The following is a 19825-nucleotide window of genomic DNA, read 5'->3' as shown; positions in this document are numbered from 1 at the left end:
GTTGTCTTGAGTCTTTGGATCACTAGTCCAGTGACATCACCACCATCTCCCCCTAAATATATACATGATCTAATTACTTTTGCCAAGTTAAGTGCACTGTTTATCTGCAGGAGCCCACATGGTGGTGAATGCTCTCTGCTAAATCCTCATGATTGTTGGATTCACCCAAATTTGCTCAAGATATTTTAATAAATTGGGAGTACTGGATAACTGACCTGTTTGTTTCCCTGCACAACTATCACCACCAGCTGTTCTATCCAAGGATACTAGTTACGAGACTGTAGAGGTTGGGTGATTTCTCTTCTCATCCACATGATTTGTGTATATGTTCCTAATTCTTAATGGGTGATGGAAAATGTGCAAGTTATAAATATTTTGCTTGGGGAAAAAAAATTGGAGCAGGAGTCGGCCATTCAGCTCGAGGAGTGTGCTTTGCCATTCAATATAATCATTGCTGATTTTCCAACTCAGTAACCCAATCCCACTTTCTCCCCATGTCATTTGTTTGTTTTAACACTAAGAATTATATCTAACACTTTGGAACCATTCAATGTTCTGATCTCAACCGCATTTTGTGGCGGAGAATTCCACAGGCTCGGTATTAACTGGGTTATGACATTTCTGTTTATCTCAGTGCTGAATGGTCTACCTTATGTCCTGAGACTATGAGCCCTGCTTCTGAATTCCCAGTTGCTCACATATAATTCCCTCTACTGGTTTTGTCCCTTTGTGCTTTTAAATTCTACCTATACAGACTCCACTTCACTGGAGTTAATATCCTTCCTCACAATTTCCTCTTTAACTAGCAATGCTATTAAATATCCTTTTCTTCTTTGTCCTTCCGAAAAATTGGATACCCCTGGATAGTTACTTCCTACTGCTGGTCACCCTGGAGCTACGTCTCTGTAATCCCAACTATATCATGCCTGTTTAAATCTATTTTCACAATAATTCATCCACTTTATTGCAAATCCTCCATGCATTAACACACAAGGCCTTAAGGCTTGTCTTCTTAACATTCTTAATCCTGTTTGCATCATTTTCCAGTGAAGCCCTGTTTGATTCCTGCCCTTCAATTCTCTGCCTGTCATTTTACATATTTCTGATCTGTCTTTTGGATTTGACCTTGCTTCCTTCTCCCCAGTTCCCTGTATACATTCCTATCCCGCTGCCATTTTATTTCTGACCTCTGCAGCTGTACATACAAATACTTCCCCTAGACATCAGTCCTGGCTTTGCCCAGATGCAACCAATCCATTTTGCGCCGGTTCCCCCAGAACCGATCCCAATGTCCTAAGAATCTGAAACCTTCCCCTGTGTATAGTTTCCCGAGCCACATATTCATCTGTCATATCCTGCAATTTCTTCTCCAACTAGCATGTGGCACTGGATGCCGTTCTGAGATCACCACCCTTGAGGCCCTGCTCTTCAACTTGATTCATAACTCTCCTTATATTCTGCTTTTAGGATTTTAGCCCTTTTTCTCATCCGTGTTGTTGGTACTGAGATGTACTTGGACCACTGGCTGTTCACTCTCCTATTCCAGGATATCCTGTTGCTATTCTATGAAATCCTTGACACTTCTATTTTGGGGCCACAGAAATGTCTATCTATTCTCCACACAATCGAATCCCCCTTTTACTTCAGTCTTCCCACGCATATCTCCTTTCCCATGCAGCAGCGCTAATGACGTGCAGCGAATTTGGCTGTTGATACTGTTCTCTGAGAGTCCCCGCCCTTGAAATTGACAGTCTGTCTCCCTAAGTGCTAAATGTCTAAACTAATTTTTCATACAATTTTTAAGTTAGTTTCTTATTTCTTGTCACCTTTTATTGCTTGATTCTAGAGCATCCTAAATCAGAATACCATCATCTCAATGGCTAAACAGCCCTCTGCATGTGAGAATGCAAAGACCAATGGTAGTTCCAACAGCCCTCAGAAGGACATCACTACTGAAAGTAAGTTTGCACCATCCGATTCTCCTCTATACTGTTTGACAGACCTAGTGGAACAGAAAGCCAAAGAAGAAAGGAAAGGTAAAAGGTACACAATAAAAATACAAAAATTTGGTCAAGACTTGTCTTCTCTTCTGACAACCAAAATCATAGCTAGAGAGTTTCAATACCACAAAAGGATCAAAGTTGAAATTCTTATTCGTTGCTTCCATACCAATTGTATTAGCTAAGCTTAAGCTCTTGTGGAACGTTTTTGTGTGGGCATCACTCTCAAACCCAAAGGGGGCTTCCTTTTTACCATTTTCCCAATTTCTCAAAGCTTGAAACAAATCCTGCTCCATACTGCTAAATTAATGTCATTTGAGGGCATTTCAAGTTCTGAACAAAATTGTTCATATTAAGTTCCCAAACTGTATTTATAACATGTTGATTTTTCCTGTCCCAATTAAAGCACGCAGCCTAATTAGGTTTCAGTATATGCATGCCAAGCAATTATACAAGGCTCTTTCTGAGCTGTGAAATTATTTGTTATTAAACAAAGAAGAGTGAGATTTGTGTAAGACAAAATACTGCAGATGATGTGGAGATCTGAAATACCAGCTGATGATATTGGAAACACTCAAAATCAGGCAGCATCTGTGGAGAGTTACAAGTTCAGATTTCTGCCTTTTAAGAACTGGAAAGTCACATACATGCATTAGGCTTTAAGTACATCCAGTAGCAGAGTGTGTTTGGAGGCACAAACAGTAGGTTAGATCAGTGATAAATTTGAAGACGTGAATGATTAAACAAAATAAGGTATGATTGAGTAAGGTGAAAAGGAGTTGTTAGCAGCCCAGTCAAGAAATAAAATATGGATCTAAAGAACCTTTACATGACATCATCGTCTGCACCCTGTATCTGAAAACTGGAAGCTCTGGTTGTGATCCAATGTTGAATGTGAAAGTTTGTTCAATGTAATATGTTCCTTCAAACCTTGAAACTACCTTTAAATGTGTTTCAAAGTGCATTATGTGGAATTGAAGTTTTAGAATATGCTGAATAGCTATTGATCAATATTTGATTCTGATAGTTTAGACAAAAAAATTCTTACGAGAACCTTGGGGTTAATTCTATTTGAATAATCCCATGTTGAAGTTTGCTGCTTATTTAGATGACAAATTTGGCCAACTTTGTGTCCACAAATGGTTGGGTTGAACCCCTGTTACCTCCTTAATAGAGATAAGAATACCAGCTGAAAAAAAAACAGGTTGTGGATTTGATCATTAATTTTCCTTTTCCTTTTTCTTTCCCAGTCCATATTCATTACTCACTAGTGTCATATTTCTTATCCTGCTGTGCTCAAATCCTTCCATAAATTTGTAAGATTTTCCCACTTTTAAGACTATAAAACAATGAGACATAAGATATTGGAGCAGAATTAGATCATTTGACCCATTGAGTCTGCACCGCCATTCAATCATGGATGGTATATTCCTCAACCCTGTTCTCATGTTTTCTCCCTTTAACCTTTGATTGGTTTACTAATCAAGAGCCTGTTTATCTTTCTCTTAAATACACTGAATAAGTTTGCCTCCACAGCCTTCTGTGACAATGAGTTCCACAGATTCACCATCAGCTGAAGAAATTCCTCTTCATCTCCTTTCTAAAGGGTCATCCCTTCACTCGGAGGCTTTGCCCTCAGGTCCTAGTCTCGCTTGCCAATTGAGACATCTTCTCCACGTCCACTCTATCTACACCCCTCAGTACTGTCCAAGTTTCAAAGAGATCCCCTCTCCTTCCAGCTCCATCAACTATATACTCAGAATTTTCAATTGCTCCTCATATGTCAAGCCCTTCATTCCCAGCATTATTCTTGTAAATTTTCTTGGACACCTTTAAGGCCAGCACATCTTTCCTGAGATACAAGGCCCAAAACTGCTGTCAATATTACACATTCTGTCTGACCAAAACCACATACATCATTCGCAGCACATCCCTGCTTTTGTATTCTAGCTCTCTTGCAATGAATGCTAACGTTGCATTCACCTTCCTAAATGCTGATTGAATCTGCATGTTAACCTTCAGAGAATCCTGAACTAGAACTCCTTAAACTCCTTTGTTCTTCAGATTTCTGAATCGTTTTCCCATTTAGAAAATAACCTAAGTCACCATTCTTCCTACCAAAGTACAACTTTACACTTTCCCACATTGTTTTCCAGCTGACACTTCTTTTCCCACTCTCCTAGACTGTCTAATTCCTGCTTCCTCAACTCTGTCTGTCCTTCCAGTTATTTTTATGTCATTCGCAAACTAAGTAACAATGCTGTCAGTTCCCCTGCGACTATCTGTGACTCCAATGATTCCTGAACGATCAAGACTGAGGAAATTGTTAACTTTTAATTCTAATGGTTTGGTCAGTACCCATTACCCAGTGATTGTAATGGTTTTAAGTTGAACCCTTCGTATTTATGTCTTCATTTATAATTATTTCTGGGATATTCTATCCTCCGCATAGATGACATGCAAAATATCTATTTGATTGATCTTCCATTTCCTTAGTTCCCAACTCCAATTTCCCAAATCTCTGGAGGACCAACATTCACTTCTGTTACTCTTCTCCTTGCGAGTTTTGAGAAGATTGCGAGTTTGCTCGCTGAGCTGGAAGGTTAGTTTTCAGACGTTTCATCGCCATTCTAGGTAACATCATCAGTGAGCCTCCGACGAAGCGCTGGTGTTATGTCCCACTTTCTATTTATCTGGTTAGGTTTCCTTGGGTTGGTGATGTCATTTCCCGCGTTGGTGATGTCATTTCCTGTTCTTTTTCTCAGGGGATGGTGGATTGGCTCCAAATCAATGTGTTTGTTGATGGAGTTCCGGTTGGAATGCCATGCTTCTAGGAATTCTTGTGCGTGTCTCTGTTTGGCTTGTCCTAGGATGGATGTATTGTCCCAATCACAGTGGTGTCCTTCCTTATCTGTATGTAAGGATACGAGTGATAGTGGGTCATGTCGTTTTGTGGCGAGTTGATGTTCATGTATCCTGGTGGCGAGCTTTCTGAAGCCACCAGAATACATGAACATCAACTAGCCACAAAACGACATGACCCACTATCACTCGTATCCTTACGTACAGATGAGGAAGGACACCACTTTGATTGGGACAATACATCCATCCTAGGACAAACCAAACGGAGACACGCACGAGAATTCCTAGAAGCATGGCATTCCAACCGGAACTCCATCAACAAACACGTTGATTTGGAGCCAATCCACCATCCCCTGAGAAAAAGAACAGGAAATGACATCACCAACGCGGGAAATGGCATCACCAACCCAAGGAAACCTAACCAGATAAATAGAAAGCGGGACATAACACCAGTGCTTTGTCGGAGGCTCACTGATGATGTTACCTAGAATGGTGACTTCCAGCTCAGCGAGCAAACTCACATCCAGAACTCTTCTCCTTTTTAATTACCAATAGAAGATTTATTATCCATTTTGTTACAGAGATAGTAGGAACTGTCGATGCTGGAGAATCTGAGATAACAAGTTGTAGAGCTGGATGAACACAGCAGGCCAAGCAGCATCAGAAGAACAGGAAAGCTGATGTTTCAGGTCCAGACCCGAAACGTCAGCTCTCCTCCTGTGCTGCTGGACCTGCTGTGTTCATCCAGCTCTATGCCTTGTTATCTCTTAGTATCCATTTTCACAGTTCTACCTAACTTTAGCTTTTACGATCATTTCTCTTTGTTTATTTGTTCTTTACTGTTTTTTTCTATCCAATGTTCTGACAATCTCAAATTGGATGTGAAATTCAGTCATCTTATGCTCACTGCCTGTACTAAGAGGCCATTAATTAATTAATTATGTCTCATTGCACATTACCAGAGCTGGAAGAGTCTGCTTTCTGGTTGGCTGTAAAATATACTGCGGTAAAACACTGTCTGGAAAATGCTATTAACATAGTTTCAAGACTACATTTGTAAATCTGATTCATCCATTGCTTAGGTAGACTGCAATCACCCAGGATTATCACTGTACCTTACATACTATCCCCCATTATTTCTTCCTGTTTGCTCCATTCTATAGCACATTTAGTGTTTGAGAGTCTACACAATAATTCCACAAGTGACTTAGCTTTACCCTTTCTTACCTCTACCCAAACCAATTTTACATCTTGATTTAAAAAAAAACAGCATTTCACTCTATTGCAGTAATATCGTCATAATTGAGAGCTATCTCTCTGCATTTTCCTAGCTTTCTGCCCTTCTGAAATGTCATACACCCATCAATATTAAGGGTGCCAGCTTTATTTTTAAATCTTGTCGCCATGTTACAGCTATCAGATCATACATATTACCTATTTGAGCCATCAGTTTATCCATTTTATTACAAATGCACATTGTTATTTAATTGTTACGCATATTAGACACAGAGTTCAGTTCTGTCTTTTTGCAAATTTTGTACTCTCTAGCTTTGTGCATTGACATGCTCTAATTCAGTTCTCTTATTGCTACCTTGCACACTTGCCTTTTCCTCTCTTTTCAATTCATTACATCTTCCCTCACTTGATTCCTTTCTCCCACTATTTATTTTAACACCACCTCTACTGTCCTAGTTATATGAGTTACCATTACACTGGTTTCAGCATGATTCAGGAGAAGACCATCCTAACGATGCGGCTCTTGCTTTCCCCAGTGCTGGTGCCACTGCCCCATGAGTCCAAATTCATTTTTCCCACGTGCATTTACTGCCAAATCTTATTTATCTTATGTTTATTTTGCTCGTGTCTCCACTAATAACCCAGAAGTTAACTTCCGTGGTTTTGGTTTTTAATTTAGCCTTCAGCTGCACACAGTCCCAGTAGAACCTTCTTTCACAGTTCTATCAACGTCATTGGTACCTATGAGGCCCATAACAACTGGATCCTTCCCTTCATACTGCAAGGTCCTTTCTAACCCCAGAGCAAAAGGCAGCAGGCATATTACACATCTTCTGGATTCTTGCTCTCAGCTGTTAGAACGGTATCTATTACTCTAACTACATTGCGTCCTTCTACCAATATATTCTTAAGCCCCCCCCCCAAAAAAAAACCAAAAAAGAAGTCATCTAGTCCCTTGGAATCTTGATCATTCATCCTGCAGCCCCCAATTTCATCCATACTGACTGCAGGGACCTCAGACAATGGGTAAATGCCATAGTTGAGGCTCATTCACTTATACCTTCTTGATCCTTGTATTTGCATTCACTTGTGTCCCTGATCATGAAGCAAATCAAAATAAAAACAAACCTAAAGGAAGTGACCACCAGGGAACTAAATATCCCAAAGTACCCTTCCCCTCTCTGTGTAACAGTCAGACGTTCGGCTTCTAGCTTAGTGACTGGCCCGAAAGTCCTGAAGCCGCACTCACTCACTACAAATGTGTTTGCCTTGGACCTCACTTAGGTCCATAAATACCTACATCCTGCTGTGTATCACCATGAGTACTACAGTTAATTCGTAACATGTAATCAGGAAAATAAGTAAATTCATGTTTCTAGTCTTGCCAGTAATTGTATTCTTATAGTTTCTAAAATGTTCTTAGTCGACTAAAAGCCATTTGTTTAGATAAATAGGAAATGCTCACCAGGCCATCACTGACCTGCTTCCTGTGATGCCACACCTCAGTTTTCCTTATCTGTCTGATTTCTGGTAGTGGCTACACAGTTCAGGGCTTGCTGTTTACTGCATGAATATTTGCTGTCTCTAACCACTTTTTAAGAGATGTTCTATTTTAGCTGATAATCTTACATTAGTATAAAATGGGATAGGCTGTCCAGCAGGAAAACTAATTGTCTATAAATCTGCAAAATCAAATGCACATTATCAGTGAAGTTTAATTATGACTGTCGGTTTGTTTTAATAATTCTACACATGAAGTTATTTGAATCTGTTTCCTTGTTCTGGTATTATCTTTTTTTTCCTTTTTGGTTTGTTTGTAGAAACCAAAGAGTTACCTGTGTCCAAGGCAGTAAAGATTAAACTAAGCCAGATTGATAAAACAGAAGATTGCAAGACTACAGCAGTGTGTGTCAGTAATGAACATGGCTCGACTCTACGAGATTTGCTTACCTCAACAGCTGGAAAATTGCAGTTAGGCTCCACTGATGCTGGCATTGCCTTTGCCCCAGTCTTTTCTGCAGGAACGCATGTAAGTATTGAACTTTATAATGCAGTGGTTCATGAGTTTGTTTTTCTGTAGTACATTTGCTTCCTTTTGCCAAGCCATTAATAAATGTGGAAACAGTCACAATCACAGCACTGATCCCTTTGGTTACAACTTGCCAATGTGAAAAAGAACCTGTCAGCACCACTTGCTGTTTCCTTCTGATGAGCAAATTTCCTATCCATGTCAATATGCTATCTCCAGCTCTGTGGCCTCTTATAACTTAACTGTTTGTGAGGTGTCTTGTCAGACAAATTCTGAAAGTCCATATGCACACATCTAGTTTCCCTGTATCCACTTTGGTTGATACTTCCTCGAAAAACTCAAATAAATTAGCCAGACTACAATTTCCCTTTGATAAAGCCAAGTTGAGCCTGCTTGATAGATTATGAATTTCAAGTGTTCTGCTATAATTTCCTTCATAATTGATTCCAGTACTTCTCCAACAATAGGTGTTAAGATAATAATAAGAGCAGGAAAATTGACATTTCGTGTCAGGACACTTCTTGAGAAATGAGGAGGTGGAAGGGAGCTCAAACAGAGCGAGAGAGGAGGGGTGGGGCTGGGGAAGATAGGTGGGAAGGTGATAGGTGAGTGCTGATAGGGAGTGGTGGGGCTTGGTTAGTGAGGTGGATAGGTGGGAGAGAAGGTGGACAGGTTGTGTCAGGTCAAGGAGATGGGGATGAGAGGGAGAGTTGGTCATGGGATGAGGCTGGCGGTGGGGAGATTTTAAAACTGTTGAATTCCATGTCTAGGCCATTGGGCTGTAGGCTCCCAAGGCAGAATATGAGGTATTGCTCTTCCAGTTTGCCGATGGTGCCATTGTGACGCTGGAGGAGGCCCTGGATGGACAAGTCACAAGGGAGAGGAGGTGGATTTAAAATGATTGGTGACAAGAATGTGTTGTCATTTGTCACATTCAGACCGCAGATGTTCTACAAAACTGCCTCTGAGTCTATGATTGGTTTCACTGATGTAGAGGACGTTAATGGTGTTACAATGTAAGCTTCAAGGCCACTTTCTTTTTATTTATCCTTCATGCATCTTCTCCCAAGATGGGGCATTCCACTCCTGCACATCCAGATGCCTTCCAATTTCAAGGATTGTAACTCCACACACCACCCCCTGTGATTGAAAATGCCCTGAACCGCATCTCTCGTGTTTCCTGCACTTCTGCCCTCACATCCCCACCACCCAACAAAAATAAAGGCAGAATTCCCCCTTGTCCTCACATATCATGTCACCAACCATCCATCATATCATTCTCTGCAATTTCTGCCACCTACAATCCAATCCCACAACCAAAAACATATTTCCCTCCCTACCCCATCTGCCTTTTGTAGGGACCGTGCTGTCTACGACTCCCTCATCCACTCCCCACCAACTCCACCACCTCGGCACCTTTCCCTACAACCACGACCACTGCCCCCTCTCTCTCACTCACACACACACTGCCCCCCCCCCCCCCCACACACAAACACACACAAACACACACACACACCGCACAGAAATGCACCTGCATCCGCTGCTCCTGATGTAGTCAAGCGGAGACTCAGAGACTGTTTTGTAGACCATCAATGCTCTGTCTGTGACAAACGACAACACCTTCCAGTCACGAATCATTTCAATCCCCCCCACCTCCACTCCCTCAGTGACATATCCATCCTGGGCTGCCTCCAGTCTCACAACAGCACCACCTGCAAACTGGAGGAGCAGCACTTCATATTCTGCCTTGAGAGGCTATAGCCCAACAGCCTAAACATAGATTTCACCTGTTTTAGAATCTCCCCAACCCCAGCCTCATCCTATGTCAAACCCTCCCTCCTATCCCTGTTTCCTTGACCTGACACAATCTGTCCATCTTCTCACCCACCTATCCTCCCCTCCTACTTCGCTGACCAATCCCCACCACTTCCTACGTGTACTCATCCAACACTATACCATCTACCTTCCCCAGCCCCACCCCTCCTCGCTCTTTATTTCTGAGCTCCCTTCCCCCTTCCCATTTCTGAAGATGGGTCCTGACCGAAACATCAACTTCCCTGCTCCTCTGCTGCCTGTCCTGCTGTGTTCCTCCAGCTCCATGCTGTGTTACCTCTCACTCCAGCACTGGCAGTTCTTGTTATCTCTTAGGCTACTAGTTACCTACCAACAAGATAGGCTAATAGTTGAGGTCTATAGTTACCTGCTTTTTGCCTCCCTCCATTTTTTGAATATGGATGTAGCACAGCAGTTTTCCAGTTCTTCGGTACTTCTCCAGAATCCAAGGATTTTTGGAAAACTACAGCCACTTTCTCTGAGGCAACCTCTTTTGAGATCCTAGAATGGAAGCCATCAAGGCCTGGAGAATTAACGTCTTTAGCCTCATTGATTTGTCAAATACTGCTTCTCTAGTGTGGACTTAATTCCTCCCCCATATTCTTCAGTATTAATGGTATGTTTGCAGTGTCTTTCACCATAAAGACTGGTGCAGAATATTTGTGTAACTTCTCCACCATGTTCCCGATAACTGTCTCCCCAGTTCATTTATTTGCTATGAGGCCTATGTTCACTTTGACCATTCTTCCTTTTTATATATTTAAAGAAGGTCTTATTGTCAATTTTTGTACTCCTCGTTAGTTTGCCCTCATAGTTTATTTTCACATTCTTTATTATCTTTTAGTCCTCCTTTACTGGAATCTGAATTTATACAAGGCTTCAGGGCCTTTATTGACTTTTGCCTCCTTAACGTGTTTCTTTTTCAATTTAATACTCTCCTTAAATTCCTTGGTTGGGTTTATCCCTCTCTTAGAAAATTTCTTCTTACTGACAGTCACAGATTACCTCCTTGAATGTCTGCCACTGCATGCTTACTGTCATTCCTGCTAATCTATCCGACCAGTTCAATATAACTAACTCTTTCATCATTTCATTTAATTCCCCATATTTAAGTTAAACACAGATGTTTCTGGGCCAAGTTTCTCTACCTCTCAAATAAGTATTAAATTCTCTTATGCTATTGATAACGATCTTTTGGGGGATCTTTTACTCTGAGGTCATTTATTAAACCTGCTTCATTACCGACTACTAGATTTGAGATAACCTGTTCCCTTGTTGGCTCTAAGACCTGTTGATCTAGGAAATGATCTCTAATGCATTCTATTAATTTGTGGTCGTAGTTCTCCTTTCCAGTTTATTAACTGAATCAACAAGTCAATTAAAGTCACTTACGATTATTGCTCTGTCCATTTTATATGCTCCTATTATTTGTTGATTTATAACTTTTCCAACAGAGGGCTACATTTGGGGGTCTGAACACTGCTTGTACCAATGTCTTCGTTCCATTGCTGTATTTTCCCTCTGTCAGAATTGACATATTTCATCCGAGCCTAGATCATCTCTTCAGTGCCATCACCTTTCTGAAAGGACAAATATTCCTCCATATTAAATTCCCATTTTTTATCTCCTTGTAACCATGCTTCTGTTATGGCCATGAGATCATATTTATTTATTTCAATTAGCACAGTCAGTTCTCCTGCCTTACTTGAAATGCTTCATCCCGTTAAGTTTGTTCTATTGTCACACTTTTTTTATAGTTTTATATTTCCTTGGTGCATTATGACAGTCACACATTCTGCCCTTCCTTTCATTTTCTGGTTTTCTGTGCAACTGAACTCACTCCTTCACTATTTACCTTAAACCCATATCAATAGACTTAATTTCACTAACGTGATTCAGATGGAGCCCATCCCATTGGAACACCTCCCTGTTTTCTAAGTACTGGTGCGAATGTCCCGTGAATTCAAGCCTATTTTTCCTACCTATCTTTTGAGCCATGAATTTACCATTTTTAATGTTGTTGATCCTGCGGCTCAGGTAGTAATCCAGAGATGACTGATCTTTTTGGTTCTGCTTTTCAATTTAGCCCCTAACTGCTCATATTCCCTCAGTAGAACCTCTTCCTTCAATCTACCTGCATCATTGGTACCTATGTGGACCATAACGACTGGATCTTTCCTCTCCCCCGGCTGCAACATAGCCTTCAGGACTCTAGCTTCTGGCCACAAAACAGTGTCTACTCACTTGACTATACGATCCCTGATTACAACTACATTTCTGTTTCCTCCCCCACTCCTGAATGGCTCTCTGTGCTGTACTGCTGATAGTCAGTTTGCTCAGCTTCCTTACAGCCCCTAATCTGGTCCCCACAGCAAGAGGAGAGCAAGACTCTCAAAACTGTTAGATAAAGCTGAAGCACTGAGGCTCTTGCAGTACTGTCTCCTAGATTTCTTTTTCTGCCTTGCTCATAGTCATGCCCAGCTCTTATAGAATGTTGGAACAAGCTCAAGGGTGTTAATAGCCTCCTCCTCCTTGCTCATACATAGAGGTATGCAAGTGTCTCATCTTAGAACATTACAAAGATAAAAGGTAATGCAGGATCAATTACACCAATGGGTGTAGTCTGCAGACCACCTGAAAATTAGAACAAGAATGAAGGAAGAATAGGTAGAGAGATTATGGCATGAATATAAAAAATACCCTGTTATATTAGTTGAACTTGATAGGTAACTAAAGGAGTTAATGAAATCTAGATCCTACAAGATGTACAGATTCTCCTTTACAACTCAATATGTTAAAAGCTGAACAAGTGAAGATTCGTTATGGGATCTTGTAATGCTCAATAAACCAGAGGAGATAAGAGAAGAAAGAGAACGTACAGGCAATAATATTCTTTAAAATGATATTAAAGAAAGGTGTAAACGTAACAAAAGCCAAGTTAGTGGATTGGTTGAGTGGATTGTGAGGAAGACGCAGAATAGAATTTTGTGAATTGAAATGGGAAACATTGTTGGCAAACAACCCATGAGGGTCAAGAAATTCCCTAACAGTCTTTAAAATAGAATAGTCTTGATAAAGTGAATATGGAAAGCCTGTTTCATCGGTGAAGAGAAGATAACTAAAGAATAGTATCAGCTTGGATGGGTTTGTGGATTCACTTTCACTCTTTTGACCCACCTAATTGGCCACAATAAATATTTTCAATTCATTAAGCAGGCAGCTATATTGCATTTCAAATACACGTATTTCTGCTATAACATCGTAGTTGCATTCTTGCGCGACCTTGCATTATAGAGAATCTTACCATAGCAAATCGAATTATAGAGAAATTGCTATACCTGTACAGCAGAAAATTTGCATTACCCAAACAGTGTTCACTATTTCATCAATTGTGTTACAGTCAATTTGCGTTAACGTAATGCGTAATAGCAGAAATACCTGTAAAACATAGTTCATTAGCTCAGAGTGAAGAATCCAATTATAGGGTAGTCTTGAGTGAAATAGAGGTTTTTTTCTTCCTTACAAATTCTGAGAAAAGTAATATGATGTGACGTGAAACATGTGTAAAGTTTAAAAAGGGGAGAAAGTCTTAAACAAAAAAGAGGGCCAAGAATGTGCAGTTTAAGGAGTTCTTAGAGTCCCTGAGTTGTTAGGTTAAATTCTGAATCCATGGTTGTTTGATGAAATTCAAGACATCAATCAGTGAAGATAGAAGGATAAAAGCGAATTCTCAGTGAGCATTCTGTTTTACCACATTGGTAAACCCCAGTGGTCTCCACTAGTGATGTCTGTTGTGGGATGCAATCCATTGCATTTTCTCTTCGTTCTGGAATAGGTTTTTCCACAACTAGATCCACTTTCCCTGAAACGCTACTGCTGCATATTGGATGCCCAGCTTCTGTTCTGTCTGTGGCTCTTGCACAAGTGTGACTTCACTGTCGGTTTCCCCTGACCTGTCAGAGAGCCCTTCTGGTCTTGTTGTAAGTTTTCTATGAAGGTAACAGTTAACTGTTAGATCTCTGGCACTGGCACATCAACTTTTGTCACATTCCTTGCCCTTCTTTTGCCTTTTATGGCTGCTGACCTAACTCTTCCTGTTTTTTTTTTGCTGATGCTCTCTGACACATCTGGCTGGACTTCAGTCCTGGTTAATCAAGTGACCTGCCTTGAACGACCTCAAACCTCATGGGTTTTACTGCCTGGTGTAAGGCTTCTGAATGTTTTTCAGTTTTGGTCTTTCTGCTGCTTACAGATGGTTTCCTCCTGCCGTCCAGCCCATCTGGACTGACCTTTTCTCTTTGGAGATATCTTGCTTTTGACCAAGTTGTTACTGAACAAATTATTTATCTCCAGCATTTGCATGTTTGGGACCGCACCTACTGTAAACTGGCTTGTAACACGTTCCCTCTTTAAATAGACCCTAACGAAGGAGCACTTATCAATACATTGAAATTTTACTCAATTCTGGGTGGAAATTCTTTTGATTCCCCCTCTAGCAAGATGTGTGAACATCCAATATCTTGGAGAGTGCAAATTTCTTTCTCTGGCTGTTTAAAACAGTTTTTGGTCGCAGTGCCTTTGGACAAAAACTCTTGATTGTTTTCTGGTCAATAGTCTTGCCTTAGCAGATGCGTCAATACTACAGACACTGGTCTTGCAGCCTGAGTCTCTGGAACCATTAGTTTTACTTTACGTGCCCTGGCTTTCACTGTGTTAGCATTTATGGTGGTTTTCTACCTAATTCACACCTAGATTTCTCTTTCTAACAGCCAGGGACAGTTATTCTTTCTCTATGTGGCTTCCCTTATCAAGCATCTTGTCTCAAGAGTTTTTAACATCTCTCTTGCCCCTCTCTGGTTTTTTCCCAGACTACCTGTGTATGTGTGCTAACTGAGTTGACAACCAGAAAGCCTGCCTATCTGGGCCCCGCTACACTTTATTCCCTATTCACGTCTGGACTCAAAAATATATATTGAATATCTGAATTCTTCAAGGAGAATTACCTCAAGGGTTTTTGTAGGTGTCTTCAACTTGAAATGCCAAACCCACTGGTCAGAAGTCTGTCTAAGTTCCAAGTTTGTCTAATTGGGATGTCTGCTGGCATGCCTCTGGCACTCAGGGTGTATGTGTCAGTCAGTTGTATTCTCCTTGAACAGGAAGGAATAAACTTCATGAGCTTTCTCTATCTAGCTGCTTTGTATTGTTGAAATGGCCAAGGTGGCTGCCTTGCTAACAGCTCAAAAGCAATATTGGAAACCACCTTTTTCTTTTGAAACCAAAGATTTAAGTAGGTGTGCTTGTATATTACTTAGGATCCCTACAGTGGAGAAAGAGGCCATCCAGCCCATTGAGTCAGCACCAACCTTCCAAAGAAGCATCCCAACTGTCCATCTTACCCCCACAAGTCCATATATACCACAACTAATCCACCTAGCCTGCACATGCCTGGATACTGGGCAATTTGGCACGGCCAATCCACCCAACCTACTCGTCTTTGGACTGTGGAAGGAAACTGCAGCACCTGATAGAAACCCACACACTCTCAGGGAGAATGTGCAAACTCCACACTAGTCATCCAAGGCCAGAATAGAACTTGGGTCCCTGGCACTGTGGAGCAGCAGTACTAACCAGTTCTCAAGTCTGTTTTAGGTATGGCTCCCTCACCAGACCAGTCTTCCCATTTACAACAAAAATACACTATATTTGAGTTAATGGGAACTGCAGATGCTGGAGAATCCAAGATAGCAAAGTTTGGAGCTGGATGAACACAGCAGGCCAAGCAGCATCTCAGGAGCATAAAAGCTGATGTTTCGGGCCTACACCCTTCATCAGAGAGGGGGATGGAGTGAGGGTGCTGAAATAAATAGGGAGAGAGGGGGAGGCGGACCGAAGATGGAGAGAAAAGAAGATAGGAGGAGAGGAGAGTATAGGTGGGGAGGTAGGGAGGGAATAGGTCAGTCCAGGGAGGACGGACAGGTCAAGGAGGCGGGATGAGGTTAGTAGGTAGGAAATGGAGGTGTGGCTTGAGGTGGGAGCAGGGGATCAGTGAGAGAAAGAACAGGTTAGGGAGGCGGGGACAAGCTGAGCTGGTTTTGGGATGCAGTGGGGGCAGGGGACGAATTGGGCTGGTTTTGGGATGCAGTGGGGGAAGGGGAGATTTTGAAGCTTGTGAAATCCACATTGATACCATTGGGCTGCAGGGTTCCCGGGCGGAATATGAGTTGCTGTTCCTGCAACCTTCGGGTGGCGTCATTGTGGCACTGCAGGAGGCCCAATAAAACTGCTTTGCAGAACACCTCTGCTCGGTTCGCAATAAACAACTGCATGTCCCAGTCGCGAACCATTTTAACTCCCCCTCCCATTCCTTAGATGACATGTCCATCATGGGCCTCCTGCAGTGCCACAATGATGCCACCCGAAGGTTGCAGGAACAGCAACTCATATTCCGCTTGGGAACCCTGCAGCCCAATGGTATCAATGTGGATTTCACAGGCATCAAAATCTCCCCTTCCCCCACTGCATCCCAAAACCAGCCCAGCTTGCCCCTGCCTCCCTAACCTGTTCTTCCTCTCACCTATTTCCACCCCCCCCCCCCCACCTCAAGCCGCATCTCCATTTCCTACCTACTAATCTCATCCCACCTCCTTGACCTGTCCATCCTCCCTGGACTGGCCTATCCCCTCCCTACCTCCCCACCTATACTCTCCTCTCCACCTATCTTCTTTTCTCTCCATCTTCGGTCTGCCTCCCTCTCTCTCCCTATTTATTTCAGCACCCCTCTCCCCATCCCCCACTCTGATGAAGGGTCTAGGCCCGAAACGTCAGCTTTTGTGCACCTGAGATGCTGCTTGGCCTGTTGTGTTCATCTAGCTCCAAACTTTGCTATCTACGCTATATTTAAGGTTTTGTGGCTGGATCGGCTGTAACTTATTTTCCTGGAGCATAAGGGGTCGAGGAGTAACCTTACATAAGTTTATAAAATCATTGAGAGGCATAAATAAGGTTAATTAGCAGAGTTCCTTTCCATAGGATAGGGGAATTCAAAACTAGAGGAGATAATTTTAAGGTAGAGAGATAATGGGAACTGCAGATGCTGGAGAATTCCAAGATAATAAAATGAGAGGCTGGATGAACACAGCAGGCCAAGCAGCATCTCAGGAGCACAAATATATTTAATTTTAAGGTAGGTGGGTTAAGATTTAAAAGGGATTTGAGAGGCAACTTTTTCACACACAGGATGGTTCATATGGAATGCAATGCCAGAAGAAGTCATAGATACAGGTACAGTTAGAACATTTAAAAGACATTTTGACAGGTACATGAATAGGAAATGTTTAGAGGGACATGGGCCAAATACAGGCAAAGGAGACTAGTTTAGTTTGTGAAACCTGGTCAGCTTGGATGCTTTAGACTGAAGGATCTGTTTCCATGCTGTATGTCTATTATATTCAAGTAAGAATATTTTATACTGGATGTAAAGGGGTGACAATGTTCATACTAGATAAGAGGAGATTGCTACTTGATAAGCAAATAGACCCTGAATTAGTAGACTGTTGCCATGTAGAATGCACTAGTAAATGACATCAGACTTTAAATCTGCTTGATTCAAATCGGTTGAGGCATTGACCTGAGAAATGAACCAGTGAATGACTACTGCCTATTTTGTTGAGTTGAATAGGTGCAGTGAACGTGCATGTTATTTCTGTTTTTATATATGTAGCTTCTCATACATGCAAGTATGTCACAATACAAGTCTGACAGACAGTCTCAATTGGTTGTCAGCTTAATTTGATTACATTCTTGGGATTATCCAGCAAATGTTTTCTAGTTGCTGAACCACATTGGATATTGGGCAGTTACACTGGATTCTGAGTGTGAACTCATTAAGTGTTGTGAAGAACCGAAGGATATGCTATTGATATGATCTGGCAGTACAGCCCACACACATGGCATTGTATCACAGTGAACTTCATATACCACGTTAATTGTTTGAATGATAGAATGACTTTTTAGCTTGGTGGCAAACATAACACAGCACTTCATTCAGTGTACATATTGGTTAAAATGGCATTCCTGTGTATTGTTCTGATGAGTGCAATGAAAAGATGATGGGATGTATCATTTTCAGCGATATTTAGTTCTTTACTATCAATGACTATTTGTGGTGCTCTCTTTATTGGGATTCTCCTTTCTCAGCTTAAGCTGTCTCAGTAGGCCCTGGAATCCCTTACTCATTTTCTTTCTTGACTGTCTCCTTCCTCAGTCCAGAAATTCCCTTTGCTCTTTTGTGCTGCTGAAATTCAAGTTCTGATTTTAGCTGTTTCAGTTTGAACAGATTTGTCTCAGTATGTTCAATTTCCACCTGTAGGTGTTTTGCCAACCATTTTGCAATTTCTGCTTTTCTAAATTTTGGGGAGAACTCTCCAAGTGCCTAGCTGCTAAGTCTTGTATTTTTTCCAAGAATTACGCCTTTAATTTTTTTGTAAGTTACCTCCTCCTACAGTCTATGAAAGCGTCAGTTATGGACATTTTGGCACTTCTGTATTACAGACTCAAGTTAACCTTTTTGTAGTTTACCTTTTGAAAGAACAATTTATTTTTCCACACTTCAATTCCAGTCAGGTGATGAGGCTGCTTGGTGAATCAGCCCCCTTATTTGTAACTTCATTGGCTGCAACAAAGATTTTCATTTTTTTTAAACAATCGTTACGTTACACGTCAATCAACACACATTTTACTAGTTTAAAAAAATGAAGAAGCCACTTACAAGGGTTTTCACGCAGTGGGGAGGTACTTGTATAGAATGAGCCGCCAGAGGAAGTGGTAGAGGCAGGTAAAGTTACAACATTTAAAAGACATTTGAACAGACCCGTAGATAGGAAAGCCTTAGAGGAATATGGGCAAAAATACAGGCCAGTAGGACTAATTCAGTTAAGGAAACCTGGTTGACATGTATGAGTTGGGCTGAAGGACCTGTTGTATGACTCTATGATTCTTGAATTAAAGGAAATGAAGCTTAAATATCCTGAGAAAAATAATGATAAAATGAGGAAAGCATCTAGTACCAAAAATGTAGGTTAAAAATATGCAGTTTAGAAAGGCCTTAAGGATCCTTGTGGTTTAAACCTAAGATCACAGTTGTGTGATTCCTATCTTGTATCCTCAGCAATGGTGAAAATTAAGATCTTGGTTAATGGATGATTGTACCAACTGCTCTAGCTGTTTCCTTCTGACAGGCTAAAAGAATGAAAACCAAGAGAGAGGATCTTCCACTTATGCTATTAGAAATTCAGTTTTCTCTGACCCCTCTGCCTAAAAGCTGTTGCATGAAATACAGTTAAATTGAGTATTCCCATGTCTGGCTTTTGTTTTTTTCACGTTGCACAATCTGCAGGTGAATCTTTTATTCCACTATGTGAAAAGGTGTTAATCAAACAGATGCAGATTTGGATGACTAGTTCCAGTCATTTTCGTTTTGTTGATATGGTGGTTTTGATTCAGACTTGGTTTTGTTTGTTGAAAGTTTCATGAGCTTGGCTCAACTTGGTCAGACAATTCCTGAGGTCATCTTAGGTCAGTTTTCTCTCTTTCTTTAGAACCATTTTAACCCATGAAAGATCCTAGGTCTTAAAATTCGTGGATAATGGAAGTTGGAAATTGGCAGTCTATTGGTGCCATTGAAACACCATCAATGTAAAACAGCAAAACTTTCAATAGCAGATGGAGAACAAATTGCTTCACTAGTGTGTGGTGAGAGTATGGAGCTGTCAACCATTGGGAGTGATCGGAGTAAATAGTGCAGATGTATTTAGTGGGAAGCTGGTCAGGCATATAAGAAGAAGGGAATAAAGGGTTATCATAGATT

General features: G+C 41.2%; 1 protein-coding gene across 1 annotated transcript in view; it reads left to right on the top strand.

Moving 5' to 3' along the window:
* The window catches only part of jmjd1cb (jumonji domain containing 1Cb), a 336894-nt gene that overhangs the window by 302066 nt on the left and 15003 nt on the right, over positions 1-19825 (top strand). The window contains exons 16-17 of the mRNA XM_048550915.2: positions 1847-1958; positions 7919-8127. Of these exons, the coding sequence (XP_048406872.1) occupies positions 1847-1958; positions 7919-8127 (321 nt within the window). The remainder of the gene's footprint in view (positions 1-1846; positions 1959-7918; positions 8128-19825) is intronic.

This window comes from Stegostoma tigrinum, chromosome 20 (genome assembly GCF_030684315.1).
Source record: "Stegostoma tigrinum isolate sSteTig4 chromosome 20, sSteTig4.hap1, whole genome shotgun sequence".
NCBI classification, from domain to species: Eukaryota; Metazoa; Chordata; class Chondrichthyes; order Orectolobiformes; family Stegostomatidae; genus Stegostoma; species Stegostoma tigrinum.
This window is presented reverse-complemented; position numbering and strand designations above follow the sequence as displayed.